The sequence below is a fragment of the Epinephelus lanceolatus genome, chromosome 22, assembly GCF_041903045.1.
Source record: "Epinephelus lanceolatus isolate andai-2023 chromosome 22, ASM4190304v1, whole genome shotgun sequence".
NCBI classification, from domain to species: domain Eukaryota; kingdom Metazoa; phylum Chordata; class Actinopteri; order Perciformes; family Serranidae; genus Epinephelus; species Epinephelus lanceolatus.
In genome coordinates this window covers 27746313-27770846 of record NC_135755.1, presented here as the reverse complement: position 1 = coordinate 27770846, position 24534 = coordinate 27746313, and the positions used below count along the sequence as shown (strand labels likewise).

The 24534-nt window shown below is 38.1% G+C and overlaps 1 protein-coding gene and 1 long non-coding RNA gene across 2 annotated transcripts; both read right to left on the bottom strand.

The window, feature by feature from the left end:
* Positions 1-2315: 2315 nt before the first annotated feature.
* LOC144459842 (uncharacterized) lies at positions 2316-5856 on the bottom strand. Its single transcript, XR_013488631.1, has 3 exons — positions 5421-5856; positions 4273-4352; positions 2316-4135 (listed from the first exon to the last, which is right to left on the bottom strand). It is a non-coding gene; the product is annotated as an uncharacterized LOC144459842 (long non-coding RNA).
* Positions 5857-5889: 33 nt separating this feature from the next.
* On the bottom strand, positions 5890-24337 carry LOC117246182 (fibronectin-like). The gene is made up of 21 exons (XM_078164127.1): positions 24243-24337; positions 23913-24151; positions 23240-23497; positions 22628-22885; positions 18642-18899; positions 17716-17973; positions 17117-17374; positions 16362-16619; positions 15686-15943; positions 14938-15195; positions 13582-13875; positions 12827-13084; positions 12149-12406; positions 11401-11658; positions 10646-10903; positions 9968-10225; positions 9220-9477; positions 8465-8722; positions 7787-8044; positions 6607-6864; positions 5890-6215 (listed from the first exon to the last, which is right to left on the bottom strand). Exons 2-21 carry the CDS (start codon positions 24112-24114, stop codon positions 5890-5892), a joined length of 5208 nt encoding a protein of 1735 aa, XP_078020253.1. The 5' UTR covers positions 24115-24151; positions 24243-24337.
* Positions 24338-24534: the final 197 nt, after the last annotated feature.

Sequence of the window (24534 nt, the reverse complement as noted above, 5' to 3'; positions counted from 1 at the left end):
TGACCAGTGCTCCTACAAAAAAGCATTATCATTTTTTATTATTTACATTTTTAAATAATGTGTGTAGTCTCTTCCTTTTCTTTTACAGTGAATGTAGAGAGACACTATGCTCTAAGTTGTTACAGCAACATTATTGTGGGGTTTCAAAGAGCTTTTTCCTCTTCTGAGGTTTTTGTGCACCATTGTCTGCAAGCAGTGTGATATAAGTTGTAAACAGCACTTCACATTGTTTAAATATATAACCACGAATAAACTATAACCCTCCCTCCCTACCATTTATGCCATGTCATTGGCTGGGTTGTGTTGTATCATGACGACAGAGCATGGAAACAATGAATGCTTCACTGAACCTGAATCTAACATCCTGGATTTAATGACTTACCTAGCCAATCAGCTTGAGCCAGATCAAGTTTCAGTCCGTCTCAGCAGAGCAGTACCATAATACATACTTTACATGTTTACAATCTATCTATATTTTTGTCATTCTGATTGTCATACTGTTATTTTCTGTGTTGGTCTATTCTGTACACACAATATGTGTCACATGTCTGTAACTCAGTTGCTCTTTGTGATGTTTGTTAATTTTTTTTTAGGAACTGAGTGTCTAAGGATGGAGGGTGTCATATGCTGTACAGACTGTAAAGCCCCTTTCAGGTAAATTTGTGATTTGTGGTATTGGTCTATAAATTGACTTGAAAAAAGGCTGGGAAAAAACATCCTGTACCCCCTTAGGAAACTTTTTTGGGGGTAGAATTCCTGCCCTAAAAACCTGGGCAGGAGTACATGTACTACATCAAATAACTGACGAATTAACAAACATTAAACTATCAATTGTCATCATTTTATGCATTTTCTGCCTTTTAAATTGTCCTATGTCTCAGCACCCAGTGCAGAAACACCTATGTGCTGCATTGCTGAAATTGTCATTTCTTTCAAAAGACACATCAGAAGAATAAAAAAAGGCACTAACCTGTGAGCACAAAGATGATCAGCCCATAATCCATGTGTCAAACCTTTTAAAAATGCATTTGAAGAGATAAACAATGTTAATTATTTACCTCTAAAATGTGTTAACAAACTCCATTCATCTAATCATATGAGATACACAAGGACACAGTATATACAGTAGATGTCCAATACTTGATTCTACTCACCATTTCCTCTTCATACAGCCCTGTGTGCTGTGTGCGCTGCTTGTAGGGAAGCTAAGTACTTGTTTAAAGTTCAGTGCTCAGCTGCTATGGCAAAGACAACCTTGGTGGAGGAAGCAGGAAGTAAAAGCTACACCTGACAATTCTTTTCTTGGCTTACTGGTTTTCTTTGAAATACACTGATGGATAGGTACGCAGATCTGGCTAAACCCAACCTTTCAAACTGTGTACTAATCCTTCTTTCTCTCACACTACACAGCAATAACTGCTCTCATGGGTAAACATATTTACATTGAATCTGACTAATGTCATTTGTTCACTTAAATGAATGGTACTTGAAGAGCATTTTGTGTTACTTTAACTGAGCATGCTTTGATGGAATATTATTGCATCACTACTTTTTAAATCAAATCCATCACATCTTTTTTTAAGAACTGCATTGTAGATATTGTGTTTATTCATTTCACACATGCCTATTGCACTCACATAGTTTATCATTTTATAATCGTCACACCGTCAGTTTCCCCCCAAAATTCATCAAAGTAAGTTGCTTTATTGCAATATTTTTCTCTTCACAAACACAATATAATTACTCAGTTTAGAATAATTTCCTGTTTCCCTGAACCCAAGCTGGTCTGAAATGGTTGAAATTGGTAATAATTAACCTGCTGCTCACCTCCCTCCTAATGTTAAGAGGGTTATACTTAGAGGAAGCAGTTGCCCACAAATGCCATGGGATTTCCCCTGTCTCTCTCTCACAGGTTTGAGGCCATGGAAGCAGGATCAAATGGAGATCTGCTGGTGCGTGAGACTGTTCAGAATTATCATTGTTGATTTGGAGGGTGTCCTCTATCTTATCTTGAAACAGATGACACCCCCTATTTTGATTTTTCTTGGTCACAGTCAATCTAGTAAGACAAACTGTTATTATATCATTGTTGAAACCTTTTTTCTGTTAAATATTGCTGATCATAGTAGTTCAATTTTAAAAACAGATCACACACACTCTTTATGGACAGCTCGTGGTAATTTGCAGTTGGGAGCTACATTGCTTCCTTCTGAACTATAACCCCAATACCAAAAAAGTTGGGACACTATGTATTACATACACATTCAATTCACATTCAATTACAATCAAATTAAATGCAATGAAAAGACAAGACATTTAATGGTCAAACTGATTAACTTTATTATTCTTTCATTCTGAACTTGATGCCTGCTAAATGTTCCAAAAAAGTTGGGACATGGGGCATGTCCATCTCAGATGAGCTTGGGTCCAGAGAAGTCTCCGGTGTCTCTGGATGTTGTTGATATTTGGCTTTTACTCTGAATGGCAGAGTCTTAACTTGCATTTGTAGATGCAGCGATGAACTGTGTTTACTGACAATGATTTTCCAAAGTATTTCTGAGCCCATGTAGTAGCATCCATTTTCCAGTCTTCTGACCACTCAAAACACTTTTTACACTACAAGTCACATTCACATACTGCTGGCCAAGGCTACCATACATGGTGCCACCTGCTACTCAGTAACTATTCACACGCACTCACCCACCCATCAATGGAACAGCCATCGGGAGTACTTTGGAGTTCAATATCTTGCCCAAAGGATACTTTGACATGCGGACTGGAGGAGCCGGGGTTCAAACCAATGATCTTCCGATTAGTGGATGACCCGCTTTACCTCCTGAACCACAGCCGCCCATGAACCCCATCAACAAGTAAGCCTTTTGAGGATGCCCCTTTCATTCCTATTGATGATACTATGTCTTTGTGTCAATTGACTTGTTTACATGTAGAGTGTAGAATGTCACAGGTGTTTTTGAGCATTCTCAAACTTTCCCAGGCTTTTGTCGCTCCTGCCCCAATTTTCTATAACGTGTTGCAAGCATTAAACTCAGACTGAGTGTATTTGTCAGAAAAAAACAATAGTTTTATCAGTTTTAACAATAAATGTCTTGTATTTGTACTGAATTCAATTGAATATAAGTTAAAACAGATTTGGAAATTATTGCATTTGGATTTTATTTATGTTTTACACATCGTCCCAGCTTTTTTGGAATTGGGGTTGTATATTTATACATATTATCACAATACTGTAACAATAAAAACTTTACAGACAAAATAACACAGCTGTAGGGACTATTACAGAAAAGATGGTGAGTACAATAGATTTGTTTTGGTAAAGATCCGTGTTACTCCAACAGTGACACAAAGTGCAGGAAGTGAAGTTGTATAAAGTTCTTTCAAAACCTCACATCAAAAAAAAAAAAAAAATTCAGGATCAAGTGACCTCTATTTGACTGCCAACCATCAGTCAGTTAAATTGCATGTATTGTATCATTTTGCAACAGTATAAAATTGTAAAAGTACAAAAACAGTGTGCCATGATGTTGTGTAGATGATACACTTCAAGTTGAAATTATATTTTACTTGGAGGTATCTAAAAAGTCATTCTGCACAAGGCCATGTTTGCCCCGGTGAGTCTGAAAACTTACTGTAGTGCACTTTTGTGTGTAAATGAGGAATAAGTTGTAAGTCTTTTCTTTATCCAGGATTCCAATCTTTTTTTAATGTCCATTGTTGGGAAGAATGCACACCATCTGAAAAGTTTGAACATGTTGTCGATTCCACCTGGCTTAACCCCCATCTGTCGTATTTTAAATGTGAGATTTAGCCCTTTTTTTTTTAACCAAAAAAAAATCTAACATTTGGGCTGCGAGTCCTCTGTCAGCAACTGTGGGCCAAAGAGATAAATTTGTAGTCACTCCAAATTTTAATTCCTTCTGTTTGGCTTCCCAGTTGTACCATTATGGCAAATGATAGCTGTAAAGGGTAGAAAAACTTTCTTAGATAAGGAGGTGTGATTCCTCCTCTTTCTTTTCCTCACTGTAATATATCAAATTGGATTCTTGGTCTCTTTCCTCTTAACAGATTGAACCCTCAGGGACAACACCTGTGGCGGCAGTCCGTATTGTTTCAAGAGCTGGATAAAAAACACACGACAGAAAAAAAAAATGTCAACACAGAAAAAAAAACAACAACCTGTAAATAATTTGAAACAATTGAATACAAACTCGTGACACACAGAATAAAGTTAACTGAAACAGCAGTTAGTCTCACCTCTGTTAATTCATTCTCTATGTCCGATTTTGAAAGCTCAATAACCGACTGTAATCTAATGTCCAGTCCAACAACATAATCTGTTGAAATAAATACACATTATGTTACACAAAATAATACACATAATATAAACAGATAATGTATTCTCATAGTAAAGCAAAGTATTTAGTAAATGTTTTTGAAAATGTGGTAAAATATGTAATAACCTTAAATACTATGCTTACGTCAGCTTGTACTTTTACTTAGTATAATTTATATAAATACAAATATACAAAATATATATAATGCTATATTAATTGCTTTAAAGAAGCAGTGTGTAGGATTAATAGAATTTAGTGTCATAAGTGGTGAGGACTGCAGATTGTAATCAGCTGACACTTTTCCCATGGAGCCGAATCATCCACAGAGGTCTCCAGCTGATTCAAACCAGTAAAAAATGCTAAACTAGGCAGTTTCAGGTTAAAAAAATCTGTATTTTCCCGACGCTGATCGTCTGCCAACTTTGGTAGCTCGCACAAAAACGCAAACAGCCCTATCTAGAGTCAGTGTTTGTTTTGTGCGTTCTGGGCTACTGTAGAGACATGGCAGTGCAACATGGCGATCTCCGTGGACGAGAACCTGCTCCTGATGTAAATACAAAAGACTCTTTCAAAGGTAATAAAAACACAAAGATTCTTATTTTCAGGTGATTATAAACTAAAAAAAAACATTATATGATATTCCATTTCTGCCAATATATCCCCCTAAATCCTACACACTGCACCTTAACACAAATGAATGCTTACAAAAATGTATGAAACACTTTAAATGTTTGTAGCTTCACCAAAATATCTGATATGTACTTCCTGTATTCAGTATTACTTTAAAAATCTAAAATGATGTTTAGATTTTATGTATTCATAAAAGTGTAAAGTGGGGGTTAATTCTGTGGTTTCATATAAATGTAAGGAATAGCAGCCTAGTTCCTGTTTTAGCAACACTGGATCCAAACACATCATGACTAATGACAAATACAAGACAGATAACATAAAAAATAATATAGATGTGATTACGATGTCAATTAAAATCAAGCTGATCAAAATACTATTATTGATTGGGCACTCACGGCCCAGGACCATGTAATGAATGTGACAAATGCAGTTACTTACGAGGCCCTTTTGTTGCAGGATGCAGAGTCAAGAAGTTTGGCCAGATGTGTTGTTAACATGGAAAGAAAAATATGAAGATGACCTGATGATTTGTTAACTTGAACATGTGACATGTAAATTCCTCTATAATGTAACTGAAACTTAGGTTGGATATTAAAACAGCTGTTAATTACATCAAGTAGGTCAGGTTAAGATTTTCGAATGTATCAAGGAGATTGCTTCGATGGCTGGTGGTAAGTACTATTACCAGCCCAGCTGATTCTCAATTTAAAAGGTATAAACAAATAACCTTTCACATACTTTTCTTTCTTTTTTAGTTTAAACTACTACTGCTGCAAACTGATTTTACTGATGCTATGTTGCACTCGCTAGATAGTGGCAAAAATTCATGTTTACCAATAGATAGCCTTAAAACTATTTGTGAAATACAAAAGGCAATCAAATGTATTTTTCATTATATACAATATTGTCAGGTATAAAAGAGACCAGCAGTGTTATGCCTGGTTAAAAACAAATGAATGAAGTGACATATCTTACCAGTGACTGCAGTGATGTTTAGTCCACTGCTTCTGACGTTGTCAAACACAGAGAAGAGCGTGAATGTGTATTTAGTTCCAGCAGTGAGAGATGAGACTGTGTGAGTTACTGGTCCATCTCCATCTGGTGCACTGATGTTTATCTGTGTACCATTAAACTGGAGAATAAAGCTGACATTGTTGTTGACTTTATTCCACTGCAGAGTGATACTGGTCTCATCTTGTCCTGTTGATCTGAAGCTTTCTGCATTTAGAGGAGCTGAGACAGAAAGGGAACAAAAAGAAAATGTATTGAAAATTGAAGGAGCTGAGACAGAGAAGAGGAGTTTTTATACTTTGAAACATAATATTGTCTGTAAAAAACAGTGAGAAGCTGAGAAGGAAAAAGAGCAGTGAGACTATTTGACTGTAAGGAAAATTACAAAAATCCCTCTCATCTCAGGTGGTCCATTTTGCATCCCAAAACGGAATAAAATTTACCTAGTGTGAGAGACTGTTTTAAATGGACATGCAGATATAGCATATGTTATGAAGTAGCAAATTCATTTCATAATTTTTACACCCAACATAAAAGAACTGGTTTAACACTGGCGCAATGATAAGCAAATGATGGCTAGCAGGAGTGAAATTAATATAGTGACATATCTTACCTGTGACTGCAGTAATGTTTAGTCCACTGCTTCTGACGTTGTCAAACACAGAGAAGAGAGTGAATGTGTATTTAGTTCCAGCAGTGAGAGATGAGACTGTGTGAGTTACTGGTCCATCTCCATCTGGTGCACTGATGTTTATCTGTGTGCCATTAAACTGGAGAATAAAGCTGACATTGTTGTTGACTTTATTCCACTGCAGAGTGATACTGGTCTCATCTTGTGCTGTTAATCTAAAGCTTCCTAGATTTGCAGGAGCTGAGAAAGAAAACAAGCAGAGAATGATTTGGTCATCTCAAACCCTTTGGGTGATACAATGATCCATTGTGCATCCCCGCATTAAAATCAGTGCACACTAGTATAGAGAGAAAAGTGCAACAGGTGTTTGTATTAGAAAAAAATATGTTTGTGAATTATAGTATCACATTTTATACAGAACCTAAACTGATCACACAGCACTTGAGAACAGATATGCACTGAAAATTAAAAATACTATCAGAGCTTAATGGACACTAAAATGTGATCTTCATGTCTAAATGTAAGAATTAACTGTGTAGTAAAATCCAGTATTAAAGGAGCTGTATACGACCTTCAGAGTATTTTTATGATTCAGAGTCTGATTTAAGTTGTTTGCACACGGTAGGAACATGCATAACATGGAACAGACTGAGCCAGCCTGGCAGCTCGCAGCTAACAGTGCTAACAATAGCAACAGTGTTAAAGGGGCCAATGGTGTCAACCTGGGGGAACCAGAGAATGGGAATGAAGCTTACACATCAATGCTGTTGGTCAGACAGCGTTATCAGGGGTAACCACTGTAGAAGTGAAGTGCAGCATGATGTTGATTAGCTAGTGTGTGTGATAACCACACAGGAACTCAAATGCACTAATATGCAAGTGCTGCCAGACCATCTACCACAACAACAAACAGAGAAGCCCAGATTGCAGCACAAACAGAGGGCACGCTATGTCATTCTCTGTTCAGAAAACCATTACTCCACTATATTTGCACAGCACAAATAGGTAGGTGCTATATTCATGCTCTGAATGTCATATGCAGAATCTTTGATTTAAAGTTCTAATGCAGAGTCAGTGAGTTAATGTTATATATCAAATATATATTGGTGCTAGAGAAGTGCTGTGTTACTATGCTGCAAAGAAATACAGTCAAGTTTCTTACCTGTGACTGCAGTGATGTTTAGTCCACTGCCTCTGACGTTCTCAAACACAGAGAAGAGAGTGAATGTGTATTTAGTTCCAGCAGTGAGAGATGAGACTGTGTGAGTTACTGGTCCATCTCCATCTGGTGCACTGATGTTTATCTGTGTACCATTAAACTGGAGAATAAAGCTGACATTGTTGTTGACTTTATTCCACTGCAGAGTGATACTGGTCTCATCTTGTCCTGTTGATCTGAAGCTTTCTGCATTTAGAGGAGCTGAGACAGAAAACAAGCAGTGAATGATTTTATCGACTTACACCCTCTTGTTGTTACAATGATTCATGTCACATCCCACTTGAAAATCAATGGCCACCATGGGAGACAGAAAAGTGCAACAGGTGTTTGTATTAGAAAGAATTCCCTTTGCGAGTCAAAGTGTCACATTATATACAGAGCTTAAAGAAATCACACAGCACTTGAGAACAGATATGTACTCAATAAAATGACTTTTAAAACTTAAAGGACTCTAAAATGTGTTATTGCTGTGTGAATATAGGATTTAACTGTGCAGGTGGATATAACAAGTTTCATTTAGATGCAGATTCAGTGATTAAATATTATATCCATCAAATATATTCTCAGTTAACAATAGTGCTGAGTTGCTATACAGCAAAGAAATACAGTCAAGTATCTTACCTGTGACTGCAGTAATGTTTAGTCCACTGCTTCTGATGTTCTCAAACACAGAGAAGAGAGTGAATGTGTATTTAGTTCCAGCAGTGAGAGATGAGACTGTGTGAGTTACTGGTCCATCTCCATCTGGTGCAGGGATGTTTATCTGTGTACCATTAAACTGGAGAATAAAGCTGACATTGTTGTTGACTTTATTCCACTGCAGAGTGATACTGGTCTCATCTTGTCCTATTGATCCGAAACTTTCTAGATTTGCAGGAGCTGAGAAAGAAAACAAGCAGTAAGAGCATTTATTAATAATTGACTGCCAGTAAGAGTGTCAGTTTTCCCATTGCCTGTTAAAGATGGTCAATTTTGCACCCCCATCTACTGTGAATAAAACTGAATACTGTCAGTCAGAGACAGAACAAGTCAAAGTCTTTGAATAACTAAGATTTATTTATTTTTTTGTCTGGATCAAGATGCCACATTTTTTAGGGGCAGTCATTACAGTTTGACAACAGAGAAGTACTCAACAATTAATGGCACATCATAATGTTGGAAAAGTTTTGATGATAGTCATCCTGGGTTTAAAATGATTTTAACATGTGGTCCATAACAGTGCTGTGTTAAATAAACATGCAAGTAAAGAGTATGCTCTGAAATCTCCAATTTGTTACACCAAACATAAATGTGATGGTTTAATGCTGGTGTACTGAAAAGCAGATGGCGACTAAAGCAGAAGACACAGTGCATAAAAATGTGGTGACATATCTTACCTGTGACTGCAGTGATGTTTAGTCCACTGCTTCTGACGTTGTCAAACACAGAGAAGAGAGTGAATGTGTATTTAGTTCCAGCAGTGAGAGATGAGACTGTGTGAGTTACTGGTCCATCTCCATCTGGTGCACTGATGTTTATCTGTGTACCATTAAACTGGAGAATAAAGCTGACATTGTTGTTGACTTTATTCCACTGCAGAGTGATACTGGTCTCATCTTGTCCTGTTGATCTGAAGTTTCCTGCATTTAGAGGAGCTGAGACAGAAAAGGGGAAGGGAGGAAAATTTTGACAATTGACTGTCAGTACAACCGTCAGTTTTCCCTATGGCTGTTAAAGATGGTCCATTTTGCATCCCCATCTGCTGTTAATAAAATTGAGTACTGTCAGTCAGAGTCAGAACAAGTGACATTCAATGAATTACATAGACTTTTTTTTTTCTGGATCAAGATGTCACATCTTTTAGTAGTACCCATTACGCTTTGACATCAGAGAAGTACTCAACAATTAATGAAGGATCATAATGTTGGAAAAGTTTTGAAGATAATCATCCTGGGTTTAGAGGGAATTTACTGTGTGATCCAAAACAGTGCTGTTTTAAATAAACATGCAAGTAAAGGGTACGCTGTGAAATTGCTAAATTGTTACACCCAAAGTATACGTCTTGGTTTTATGCTAGCATACTGAAAAGCAGATGTTGACCAAAGCAGAAGACACAGTGCACAAAATTGTGGTGACATATCTTACCTGTGACTGCAGTAATGTTTAGTCCACTGCTTCTGACGTTCTCAAACACAGAGAAGAGAGTGAATGTGTATTTAGTTCCAGCAGTGAGAGATGAGACTGTGTGAGTTACTGGTCCATCTCCATCTGGTGCACTGATGTTTATCTGTGTACCATTAAACTGGAGAATAAAGCTGACATTGTTGTTGACTTTATTCCACTGCAGAGTAATACTGGTCTCATCTTGTCCTGTTGATCTGAAGCTTTCTGCATTTAGAGGAGCTGAGACAGAAAACAAGCAGTGAATGATTTTATCGACTTACACCCTCTTGTTGTTACAATGATCCATGTCACATCCCACTTGAAAATCAATGGCCACCATGGGAGACAGAAAAGTGCAACAGGTGTTTGTATTAGAAAGAATTCCCTTTGTGAGTCAAAGTGTCACATTATATACAGAGCTTAAACAAATCACACAGCACTTGAGAACAGATATGTACTCAATAAAATGACTTTTAAAACTTAAAGGACTCTAAAATGTGTTATTGCTGTGTGAATATAGGATTTAACTGTGCAGGTGGATATAACAAGTTTCATTTAGATGCAGATTCAGTGATTAAATATTATATCCATCAAATATATTCTCAGTTAACAATAGTGCTGAGTTGCTATACAGCAAAGAAGTACAGTCAAGTATCTTACCTGTGACTGCAGTAATGTTTAGTCCACTGCTTCTGATGTTCTCAAACACAGAGAAGAGAGTGAATGTGTATTTAGTTCCAGCAGTGAGAGATGAGACTGTGTGAGTTACTGGTCCATCTCCATCTGGTGCAGGGATGTTTATCTGTGTACCATTAAAATGGAGAATAAAGCTGACATTGTTGTTGACTTTATTCCACTGCAGAGTGATACTGGTCTCATCTTGTCCTATTGATCCGAAACTTTCTAGATTTGCAGGAGCTGAGAAAGAAAACAAGCAGTAAGAGCATTTATTAATAATTGACTGCCAGTAAGAGTGTCAGTTTTCCCATTGCCTGTTAAAGATGGTCAATTTTGCACCCCCATCTACTGTGAATAAAACTGAATACTGTCAGTCAGAGACAGAACAAGTCAAAGTCTTTGAATAACTAAGATTTATTTATTTTTTTGTCTGGATCAAGATGCCACATTTTTTAGGGGCAGTCATTACAGTTTGACAACAGAGAAGTACTCAACAATTAATGGCACATCATAATGTTGGAAAAGTTTTGATGATAGTCATCCTGGGTTTAAAATGATTTTAACATGTGGTCCATAACAGTGCTGTGTTAAATAAACATGCAAGTAAAGAGTATGCTCTGAAATCTCCAATTTGTTACACCAAACATAAATGTAATGGTTTAATGCTGGTGTACTGAAAAGCAGATGGCGACTAAAGCAGAAGACACAGTGCATAAAAATGTGGTGACATATCTTACCTGTGACTGCAGTGATGTTTAGTCCACTGCTTCTGACGTTGTCAAACACAGAGAAGAGAGTGAATGTGTATTTAGTTCCAGCAGTGAGAGATGAGACTGTGTGAGTTACTGGTCCATCTCCATCTGGTGCACTGATGTTTATCTGTGTACCATTAAACTGGAGAATAAAGCTGACATTGTTGTTGACTTTATTCCACTGCAGAGTGATACTGGTCTCATCTTGTCCTGTTGATCTGAAGTTTCCTGCATTTAGAGGAGCTGAGACAGAAAAGGGGAAGGGAGGAAAATTTTGACAATTGACTGTCAGTACAACCGTCAGTTTTCCCTATGGCTGTTAAAGATGGTCCATTTTGCATCCCCATCTGCTGTTAATAAAATTGAGTACTGTCAGTCAGAGTCAGAACAAGTGACATTCAATGAATTACATAGACTTCTTTTTTTCTGGATCAAGATGTCACATCTTTTAGTAGTACCCATTACGCTTTGACATCAGAGAAGTACTCAACAATTAATGAAGGATCATAATGTTGGAAAAGTTTTGAAGATAATCATCCTGGGTTTAGAGGGAATTTACTGTGTGATCCAAAACAGTGCTGTTTTAAATAAACATGCAAGTAAAGGGTACGCTGTGAAATTGCTAAATTGTTACACCCAAAGTATACGTCTTGGTTTTATGCTAGCATACTGAAAAGCAGATGTTGACCAAAGCAGAAGACACAGTGCACAAAATTGTGGTGACATATCTTACCTGTGACTGCAGTAATGTTTAGTCCACTGCTTCTGACGTTCTCAAACACAGAGAAGAGAGTGAATGTGCATTTAGTTCCAGCAGTGAGAGATGAGACTGTGTGAGTTACTGGTCCATCTCCATCTGGTGCACTGATGTTTATCTGTGTACCATTAAACTGGAGAATAAAGCTGACATTGTTGTTGACTTTATTCCACTGCAGAGTAATACTGGTCTCATCTTGTCCTGTTGATCTGAAGCTTTCTGCATTTAGAGGAGCTGAGACAGAAAACAAGCAGTGAATGATTTTATCGACTTACACCCTCTTGTTGTTACAATGATTCATGTTACATCCCACTTGATAATCAATGGCCACCATGGGAGACAGAAAAGTGCAACAGGTGTTTGTATTAGAAAGAATTCCCTTTGTGAGTCAAAGTGTCACATTATATACAGAGCTTAAACAAATCACACAGCACTTGAGAACAGATATGTACTCAATAAAATGGCTTTTAAAACTTAAAGGACTCTAAAATGTGTTATTGCTGTGTGAATATAGGATTTAACTGTGCAGGTGGATATAACAAGTTTCATTTAGATGCAGATTCAGTGATTAAATATTATATCCATCAAATATATTCTCAGTTAACAATAGTGCTGAGTTGCTATACAGCAAAGAAATACAGTCAAGTATCTTACCTGTGACTGCAGTAATGTTTAGTCCACTGCTTCTGATGTTCTCAAACACAGAGAAGAGAGTGAATGTGTATTTAGTTCCAGCAGTGAGAGATGAGACCGTGTGAGTTACTGGTCCATCTCCATCTGGTGCAGGGATGTTTATCTGTGTACCATTAAACTGGAGAATAAAGCTGACATTGTTGTTGACTTTATTCCACTGCAGAGTGATACTGGTCTCATCTTGTCCTATTGATCCGAAACTTTCTAGATTTGCAGGAGCTGAGAAAGAAAACAAGCAGTAAGAGCATTTATTAATAATTGACTGCCAGTAAGAGTGTCAGTTTTCCCATTGCCTGTTAAAGATGGTCAATTTTGCACCCCCATCTACTGTGAATAAAACTGAATACTGTCAGTCAGAGACAGAACAAGTCAAAGTCTTTGAATAACTAAGATTTATTTATTTTTTTGTCTGGATCAAGATGCCACATTTTTTAGGGGCAGTCATTACAGTTTGACAACAGAGAAGTACTCAACAATTAATGGCACATCATAATGTTGGAAAAGTTTTGATGATAGTCATCCTGGGTTTAAAATGATTTTAACATGTGGTCCATAACAGTGCTGTGTTAAATAAACATGCAAGTAAAGAGTATGCTCTGAAATCTCCAATTTGTTACACCAAACATAAATGTGATGGTTTAATGCTGGTGTACTGAAAAGCAGATGGCGACTAAAGCAGAAGACACAGTGCATAAAAAGGTGGTGACATATCTTACCAGTAACTGCAGTAATGTTTAGTCCACTGCTTCTGACGTTCTCAAACACAGAGAAGAGAGTGAATGTGTATTTAGTTCCAGCAGTGAGAGATGAGACTGTGTGAGTTACTGGTCCATCTCCATCTGGTGCACTGATGTTTATCTGTGTACCATTAAACTGGAGAATAAAGCTGACATTGTTGTTGACTTTATTCCACTGCAGAGTGATACTGGTCTCATCTTGTCCTGTTGATCTGAAGCTTTCTGCATTTAGAGGAGCTGAGACAGAAAACAAGCAGTGAATGATTTTATCGACTTACACCCTCTTGTTGTTACAATGATTCATGTCACATCCCACTTGAAAATCAATGGCCACCATGGGAGACAGAAAAGTGCAACAGGTGTTTGTATTAGAAAGAATTCCCTTTGCGAGTCAAAGTGTCACATTATATACAGAGCTTAAAGAAATCACACAGCACTTGAGAACAGATATGTACTCAATAAAATGACTTTTAAAACTTAAAGGACTCTAAAATGTGTTATTGCTGTGTGAATATAGGATTTAACTGTGCAGGTGGATATAACAAGTTTCATTTAGATGCAGATTCAGTGATTAAATATTATATCCATCAAATATATTCTCAGTTAACAATAGTGCTGAGTTGCTATACAGCAAAGAAATACAGTCAAGTATCTTACCTGTGACTGCAGTGATGTTTAGTCCACTGCTTCTGATGTTCTCAAACACAGAGAAGAGAGTGAATGTGTATTTAGTTCCAGCAGTGAGAGATGAGACTGTGTGAGTTACTGGTCCATCTCCATCTGGTGCACTGATGTTTATCTGTGTACCATTAAACTGGAGAATAAAGCTGACATTGTTGTTGACTTTATTCCACTGTAGAGTGATACTGGTCTCATCTTGTCCTGTTGATCTGAAGCTTTCTGCATTTAGAGGAGCTGAGACAGAAAACAAGCAGTGAATGATTTTATCGACTTACACCCTCTTGTTGTTACAATGATTCATGTCACATCCCACTTGATAATCAATGGCCACCATGGGAGACAGAAAAGTGCAACAGGTGTTTGTATTAGAAAGAATTCCCTTTGTGAGTCAAAGTGTCACATTATATACAGAGCTTAAACAAATCACACAGCACTTGAGAACAGATATGTACTCAATAAAATGGCTTTTAAAACTTAAAGGACTCTAAAATGTGTTATTGCTGTGTGAATATAGGATTTAACTGTGCAGGTGGATATAACAAGTTTCATTTAGATGCAGATTCAGTGATTAAATATTATATCCATCAAATATATTCTCAGTTAACAATAGTGCTGAGTTGCTATACAGCAAAGAAATACAGTCAAGTATCTTACCTGTGACTGCAGTGATGTTTAGTCCACTGCTTCTGATGTTCTCAAACACAGAGAAGAGAGTGAATGTGTATTTAGTTCCAGCAGTGAGAGATGAGACTGTGTGAGTTACTGGTCCATCTCCATCTGGTGCAGGGATGTTTATCTGTGTACCATTAAACTGGAGAATAAAGCTGACATTGTTGTTGACTTTATTCCACTGCAGAGTGATACTGGTCTCATCTTGTCCTGTTGATCTGAAGTTTCCTGCATTTAGAGGAGCTGAGACAGAAAAGGGGAAGGGAGGAAAATTTTGACAATTGACTGTCAGTACAACCGTCAGTTTTCCCTGTGGCTGTTAAAGATGGTCCATTTTGCATCCCCATCTGCTGTTAATAAAATTGAGTACTGTCAGTCAGAGTCAGAACAAGTGACATTCAATGAATTACATAAACTTCTTTTTTTCTGGATCAAGATGTCACATCTTTTAGTAGTACCCATTACGCTTTGACATCAGAGAAGTACTCAACAATTAATGAAGGATCATAATGTTGGAAAAGTTTTGAAGATAATCATCCTGGGTTTAGAGGGAATTTACTGTGTGATCCAAAACAGTGCTGTTTTAAATAAACATGCAAGTAAAGGGTACGCTGTGAAATTGCTAAATTATTATACCCAAAGTATACGTCTTGGTTTTATGCTAGCATACTGAAAAGCAGATGTTGACCAAAGCAGAAGACACAGTGCACAAAAATGTGGTGACATATCTTACCTGTGACTGCAGTAATGTTTAGTCCACTGCTTCTGATGTTCTCAAACACAGAGAAGAGAGTGAATGTGTATTTAGTTCCAGCAGTGAGAGATGAGACTGTGTGAGTTACTGGTCCATCTCCATCTGGTGCACTGATGTTTATCTGTGTACCATTAAACTGGAGAATAAAGCTGACATTGTTGTTGACTTTATTCCACTGCAGAGTGATACTGGTCTCATCTTGTCCTGTTGATCTGAAGCTTTCTGCATTTAGAGGAGCTGAGACAGAAAACAAGCAGTGAATGATTTTATCGACTTACACCCTCTTGTTGTTACAATGATTCATGTCACATCCCACTTGAAAATCAATGGCCACCATGGGAGACAGAAAAGTGCAACAGGTGTTTGTATTAGAAAGAATTCCCTTTGCGAGTCAAAGTGTCACATTATATACAGAGCTTAAAGAAATCACACAGCACTTGAGAACAGATATGTACTCAATAAAATGACTTTTAAAACTTAAAGGACTCTAAAATGTTATTGCTGTGTGAATATAGGATTTAACTGTGCAGGTGGATATAACAAGTTTCATTTAGATGCAGATTCAGTGATTAAATATTATATCCATCAAATATATTCTCAGTTAACAATAGTGCTGAGTTGCTATACAGCAAAGAAATACAGTCAAGTATCTTACCAGTAACTGCAGTAATGTTTAGTCCACTGCTTCTGATGTTCTCAAACACAGAGAAGAGAGTGAATGTGTATTTAGTTCCAGCAGTGAGAGATGAGACCGTGTGAGTTACTGGTCCATCTCCATCTGGTGCAGGGATGTTTATCTGTGTACCATTAAACTGGAGAATAAAGCTGACATTGTTGTTGACTTTATTCCACTGCAGAGTGATACTGGTCTCATCTTGTCCTATTGATCCGAAACTTTCTAGATTTGCAGGAGCTGAGAAAGAAAACAAGCAGTAAGAGCATTTATTAATAATTGACTGCCAGTAAGAGTGTCAGTTTTCCCATTGCCTGTTAAAGATGGTCAATTTTGCACCCCCATCTACTGTGAATAAAACTGAATACTGTCAGTCAGAGACAGAACAAGTCAAAGTCTTTGAATAACTAAGATTTATTTATTTTTTTGTCTGGATCAAGATGCCACATTTTTTAGGGGCAGTCATTACAGTTTGACAACAGAGAAGTACTCAACAATTAATGGCACATCATAATGTTGGAAAAGTTTTGATGATAGTCATCCTGGGTTTAAAATGATTTTAACATGTGGTCCATAACAGTGCTGTGTTAAATAAACATGCAAGTAAAGAGTATGCTCTGAAATCTCCAATTTGTTACACCCAACATAAATGTGATGGTTTAATGCTGGTGTACTGAAAAGCAGATGGCGACTAAAGCAGAAGACACAGTGCATAAAAAGGTGGTGACATATCTTACCTGTGACTGCAGTGATGTTTAGTCCACTGCTTCTGACGTTCTCAAACACAGAGAAGAGAGTGAATGTGTATTTAGTTCCAGCAGTGAGAGATGAGACTGTGTGAGTTACTGGTCCATCTCCATCTGGTGCACTGATGTTTATCTGTGTACCATTAAACTGGAGAATAAAGCTGACATTGTTGTTGACTTTATTCCACTGCAGAGTGATACTGGTCTCATCTTGTCCTGTTGTTCTGAAGCTTTCTGCGTTTGGAGGGGCTGAGACAGAGAAGAGGAGTTTTTATACTTTGAAACATAATATTGTCTGTAAAAAAGTGAGAAGCTGAGAAGGAAAAGGAACATTGAGAATATCTGACTGTAAGGAAAATTACAAAAATCCTTCTTGTATCAGGTGGTCCATTTTGCATCCCAACATGGAATAAAACTTACCTAGTGTAAGAGACTGTTTTAAATGGACATGCAGATATAGCATATGTTATGAAGTAGCAAATTCATTTAATAATTTTTACACCCAGCATAAAAGAACTGGTTTAACACTGGTGCAATGATAAGCAAATGATGGCTAGCAGGAATGAAATTAATGTAGTGACATATCTTACCAGTGACTGCAGTAATGTTTAGTCCACTGCTTCTGATGTTGTCAAACACAGAGAAGAGAGTGAATGTGTATTTAGTTCCAGCAGTGAGAGATGAGACTGTGTGAGTTACTGGTCCATCTCCATCTGGTGCACTGATGTTTATCTGTGTACCATTAAACTGGAGAATAAAGCTGACATTGTTGTTGACTTTATTCCACTGCAGAGTGATACTGGTCTCATCTTGTGCTTTTAATCTGAAGCTTTCTGGATATGCAGGAGCTGAGACAGAAAACAAACAGTAAATGATTTAGTAAACCCACACCCTCTGGGTGATACAATGATCCATTGTGCAACCCCAAATAAAAATCACTGCACACTAGTAGAGAGAGAAAAGTGCAACAGGTGTTTTATTGGAAAGAATTCTGTTTATGAATCAAAGTGTCACATTTTGTACAGAACTTAAACAGATCACACAGCACTTCAAAACAGATATGCACTCAAAACTGAAAATACTATCAGAGCTTAATGGACACTAAAATGTGATCTTCATGTGTGAATGTAAGATTTAATTGTGTAGTAAAATCCAGTATTAAAGGAGCTGTATACGACCTTCAGAAAATCTGTATGATTCGGAGTCTGACTTAAGTTGTTTGAACACGGTAACAACATGCACGACATGGAAAGGGCTGAGTCGGCCTGGTTGTTTGCAGCTAACAGTGCTAACAGTAGCAGCAGTGTTAAAGGAGCCAACAATGTCAACCTGCGGAGAACCAGAGGAAGAGCATAATGCTTATGCAACAATGCTGTTGGTCAGGACAGAGATATCTGCGGTAACCACTGTGTGAGTGAAGTGCGGAGTGGTGGTGAAGAGCTAGCGTGTGTGATACACACACAGGGACTCAGATGCACTAATTACACTGTTTATGTGGTGTGGTGACATATCTTACCAGTGACTGCAGCAATGTTTACGCCACTGCTTCTGACGTTGTCAAACACAGAGAAGAGAGTGAATGTGTATGTAGTTCCAGCAGTGAGAGATGAGACTGTGTGAGTTACTGGTCCATCTCCATCTGGTGCACTGATGTTTATCTGTGTACCATTAAACTGGAGAATAAAGCTGACATTGTTGTTGACTTTATTCCACTGCAGAGTGATACTGGTCTCATCTTGTCCTGTTGATCTGAAGCTTTCTGGATTCGGAGGAGCTGAGACAGAAAAAGAACAGTGACCAAATTCATTCCAAAATGACTGCCAAAAGTGACAAGTGGTAATGTCTGGCTGTTAAAGTGGGTCAATTTTGTATCCCAACATGAATTTCAACTTGCTCATTAACAATAATTGTACTTATTTGGGCATCTGACAAAAAGAAGTAGGTGGTATAAAAATAATAACACATTTTTTGACCACCCTGATCACTGTTCACACAGCTGATAACCTGATCAGAGCACACTGATAGCAGCAGCACAGTAAGACGGGCAAGCAAAGAGAGCTGGGTTTCTCCTCACAGCACCAAAGTATCTGAATTAACAGTAAAATGTTCAGCGGTGCACAGTGACTTATTCAGACTTCTACAGACTACTTTCTTTTAGTTTCAGTTTTAGTCAGACAAGATTGCTGGCCCTGACAATATTCCACCATCAGGCCTTAAAGCAGATCCAAACTTGTCAACAGACATGCGCTGCAGTTTATTTGGGAAATGTTGGAAAGAGGCAAAGACACCAACAGTGTGGGCAGAGGGTCAGACTGTTAAAGTACCAAAGAAAGTTGACCAAAGAAAATGCAACAACTACCGAGGGTCATCATGTAGGAGCAGCTGGATGACCATGACTTTCAGAATGACATAGCTCTCCTTTACACACACAGATAGAAATGCAGGAAAAGACAAGCAGACTCCCACAATCTGCTTCTAAACTTGGTCTGACACCCAATACAGCAAATACACAGGTCATGAAGATCCACTCAAAAACCAGCAAACCCCATCATCATACCCAACAACGCCCTAGAGGAAGTTGAAGAGTTCACATACTTTGGCACTGCTGTGGACATCGTTGGAGGGACAGAGGCCGACAGGAAGTGCAGGATCAAAAACGCTAACACATATCAATCAACACCAAAATACACATTTTTAACTCCAGTGTGAAGCAGGTGTTGGTGTCTGGATCCGCGTCACGGAGAACAACAAAACACACAACTAACAGGCTGCAAATACTAATGAACACCTGCCTCAGGAGAATGCTTAACATCTGGCGGATAGACAAAGTAAGCACTGCAGACCTGTGGAAAAGAACAAAACAGGATCCCACTGATTCACAAATTCAAGGAGAAAGTGGAGTTGGATTGGACACAACCTCAGAAAACCTGCCACAAACGTCACCCAACAAGCCCTAAAATGGAATCCACAAGGAACTAGCTGCAGAGGTGTCCAGACAGATATACAGTCAGGTCCATAATTATTTGGACAATGATACAGTTGTCGTCATTTTGGCTCTGTACACCACCACAATGGGTTTTAAATGAAACAATGAATACCTGCTTAAAGTGCAGACTCTCAGCTTTCATTTAAGGCTTTTTTCAAAAATGTAGTATGAACCATGTAGGAATTACAACCATTTCTTCACACAGTCCCCCGACTTTAAGGGCTCATAAGTATTTGGACAAACTAACATAATCATCAATTAAACAGTCAGTTTTAATACTTGGTTGCAAATCCTTTACAGTCAATGACTGCCTGAAGTGTTGGACACATAGGCATCATCAGATGCTGGGTTTCTTCCCTGGTGATGCTCTGCCAGCCCTTTACTGTAGCCGTCTGCACTTTCTGCTTGTGTTTTGGATGTTTTGCCCTCAGTTTTGGCTTCAGCAAGAGAAACGCATGCTCTATTGGATTCAGGTCAGATGATATGACTTGGCCATTGCAGAACATTCCACTTCTTTGCCTTAAAAATGTCTTTGGTTGCTTTTGCAGTATGCTTCAGGTCAATGTCCAACTGCACTGTGAAGCATTGTCCAATGAGTTTTGAAGCATTTGGTTGAATCTGAGCAGATAATGGTGCCCCAAACACTTCAGCTTTCATCCTGCTGCTCTTGTAAGCAAGACAAGACTTCACTAGAATAAATACAGAGGGTTTATCACAAGATGCAAACCATTGGTTAGCCTTAAAAATGGAAGGCCAGATTAGAGTTTGTCAAAAACCATCTAAAAAGCCTGTACAGTTGTGGAACAGCATACTATGGACAGATAAAACAAAGATCAACTACCAGAATGACGGGAAGACAAGAGAAGGAAGAAGGGAAGGAACTGCTCATGATCCAAAGCACACCACCTCATCAGTGAAGCATGGTGGAGGTACTGTTATGTCATGGCCATGTATGGCTGCCAGTGGAACTGGTTCTCTTGTATTTATTGATGATGTGACTGCTGACAAGAGCAGCAGGATGAAAGCTTAAGTGTTTGGGGCACCATTATCTGCTCAGATTCAACCAAATGCTTCAAAACTCATTGGACGATGCTTCACAGTGCAGTTGGACATTGACCTGAAGCATACTGCAAAAGCAACCAAAGACATTTTTAAGGCAAAGAAGTGGAATGTTCTGCAATGGCCAAGTCATATCATCTGACCTGAATCCAATTGAGCATGCGTTTCTCTTGCTGAAGCCAAAACTGAGGGCAAACCACCCAAAACACAAGCATGAAGTGCAGACGGCTACAGTAAAGGGCTGGCAGAGCATCACCAGGGAAGAAACCCAGCATCTGATGATGCCTATGTGTCCAACACTTCAGGCAGTCATTGACTGTAAAGGATTTGCAACCAAGTATTAAAACTGACTGTTTAATTGATGATTATGTTAGTTTGTCCAAATACTTATGAGCCCTTAAAGTCGGGGGACTGTGTGAAGAAATGGTTGTAATTCCTACACGGTTCATACTACATTTTTGAAAAAAGCCTTAAATGAAAGCTGAGAGTCTGCACTTTAAGCAGGTATTCATTGTTTCATTTAAAACCCATTGTGGTGGTGTACAGAGCCAAAATGACGACAACTGTATCATTGTCCAAATAATTATGGACCTGACTGTATGTAGGAGCAGGCTCAGCTGGGAAGATCTGGAGTGAACTGCCAACCACCAAATAAAATGGAGGCCCCCCAAGAAACTGCCTTGCTATATTATTTTCAGCCTTCTCTCAAACTTAGAATGTTGGTAGGCTATTGCCAGTTGTAAAAGATGTACTTGAAACTTTTTTTAGAAAAACTTTGAATAGCACACAGGAAGTTAAAATCAAAGTCCTGCGTTCAGGAGAGGTATTATTAGCACAATGTATTTACACTTAAAGTTTGTTCAAGGTGGAGCTTTTAATTCTTATCTCATGCTGGATTGCTTAATCAATAATAATGTATCTTAGTTTAATTGTTGTATTTTAAGAATACAATTTCGTGAGTTTATGGTAGTTTATTTAATGTTTGCTCCCACATTTTAAAACATAATCAGGCACATATGTAAATATATAATTTGAAAGCCAAGTTGAAGTCTAATCTACTTGATGACCGCTGCAAATATATATTTTTATGACAACAGAGATGTACTCTACAATAAATGCTGATTCGGAATGTTAGGAGAGTAGTCTCATCCCGTCGTTCTTCTCTGAAGATTTCTCCGTTTGGAGGAACTGAGAAGGAAAAGGAGCAGTGAGAATAATTACTAACAAAGGACTGCCAGTAAAAGTGTCAATGCTCCCTCTGGCTGCTAAAGATGGTCCATTCACACGTTGACAACAGAGATGTACTCGACAATAAATGAAGAATTATGTCAGAAAGGAGTTTTAAAAATAATTATTCTGGCTCAGAAATACTTTTACTGTGTGGGCCAAAACAGTGAAAAGCAGATGTTGACCAAATCAGAAGACACAGTGCATGAAAATGTGGTGACATATCTTACCAGTGACTGCAGTAATGTTTAGTCCACTGCTTCTGACGTTGTCAAACACAGAGAAGAGAGTGAATGTGTATTTAGTTCCAGCAGTGAGAGATGAGACTGTGTGAGTTACTGGTCCATCTCCATCTGGTGCAGGGATGTTTATCTGTGTACCATTAAACTGGAGAATAAAGCTGACATTGTTGTTGACTTTATTCCACTGTAGAGTGATACTGGTCTTATGTTGTCCTGTTAATGTGAAGCTTTCTGCATTTGTTGGAGCTGAGACAGAAAAGATACATTTTCATACATTTAACCATGATATTGTCTGTGTAAAAAATGGAGAAGCTGGGAAGGAAAAGTTGTAGTGACAATAATTATTAACAAAGGAGCGTCAGAAAAAATGCACATCTTTTGTATGGCTGTTAAAGATGGTCCATTTTGCATCCTCACATGGATTAAAACTTGCTGTGTGTAAGAGATGTTTTAAATGAACATGTAAATACAGTGTATGTTGTGAAGTAGCACATTAATTTATTGAATATTACACCTGGCAGTGCACCCCGTTTTATACGGGTGCACTGATAAGCAAATGATGGCTAGCAGGAGTGAAATTAATGTAGTGACATATCTTACCAGTGACTGCAGTAATGTTTAGTCCACTGCTTCTGATGTTCTCAAACACAGAGAAGAGAGTGAATGTGTATTTAGTTCCAGCAGTGAGAGATGAGACTGTGTGAGTTACTGGTCCATCTCCATCTGGTGCACTGATGTTTATCTGTGTACCATTAAACTGGAGAATAAAGCTGACATTGTTGTTGACTTTATTCCACTGCAGAGTGATACTGGTCTCATCTTGTCCTGTTGATCTGAAGCTTTCTGCATTCAGAGGAGCTGAGATAAAAAGGACAACATATAGGACAGAAAGCTGTATATCTGTATAGACTTTTTCAAATGTAAAACACAAACACTCTAAATGGGTCCTTTTGTATTTCCTGTTGGAATGTTTTGCATCGTTTGGGAATGACATCAGCTGACAGGAATTAAACATGGACCCAAGCTGTTGCCTGGCAATGGTATTCCAGTGAGACGATGTAGTACAGCTTCTGAGCAGCATTTAGCATAATGTAGAGGAACTGTAGAAATACACAACATTCTTGCTTCTGCTTTACTCTCATTTACACACTGCTATCTTCAGCGTAAATTTGATCTTAAAGTTCCGATATACAATTTTTAATATATATCGTACACTGCCTTAATTAAACAATGAACCTCTAAACAATATGTGAGCAGAAATTAGATGCCTTACTTGTTTCATAACAGATGAATGGGAAACTGTGGAAACAGTTATCATCTGACCACCGCCCTGAGTCGTTGAACGCTGTAGTTACACATTCTCCTGCGCTAAAGTCTGGCTGTCCGTTGGCCCAGTGTCGAAACAGAGAGGAGCTCCCATCAGACCACAGCTTTTCCCGGTGCAGACCGATCCACAAAAAGCTGCCAGCTGACATGTTTTTGATAATGTCATTTTCTGCCTGAGTTTGTATACTGAGGGAGAAACAGCAGCATATATGGTCATAATTGGAGAGGTAAAATATAACATACAAAAAAACCCAGTCTTCATTAGTTCATACTGTACCTGGCTAGATCGACATAATGCTCCCTGCAGAACCTCTGAGCTTCGGTCCAATTGGAATATGTGTTGACCTTAACAAAGGATGATGTGCCACTTACTGTACCTGGAAATACATGGATGAAGATCAATTACAAACAGTGTTGTGACAAACCCAACACTCCATTTTGATCTGGATTCAGTATGATAACATATCGCTCACGTCATCCCCACATAACATACACAGACATGGCGAGATATTTCTGAAATATTATGTAGAGGATCTATTTGGGCTTTTCTTCAGTCTTACGCCATAAGA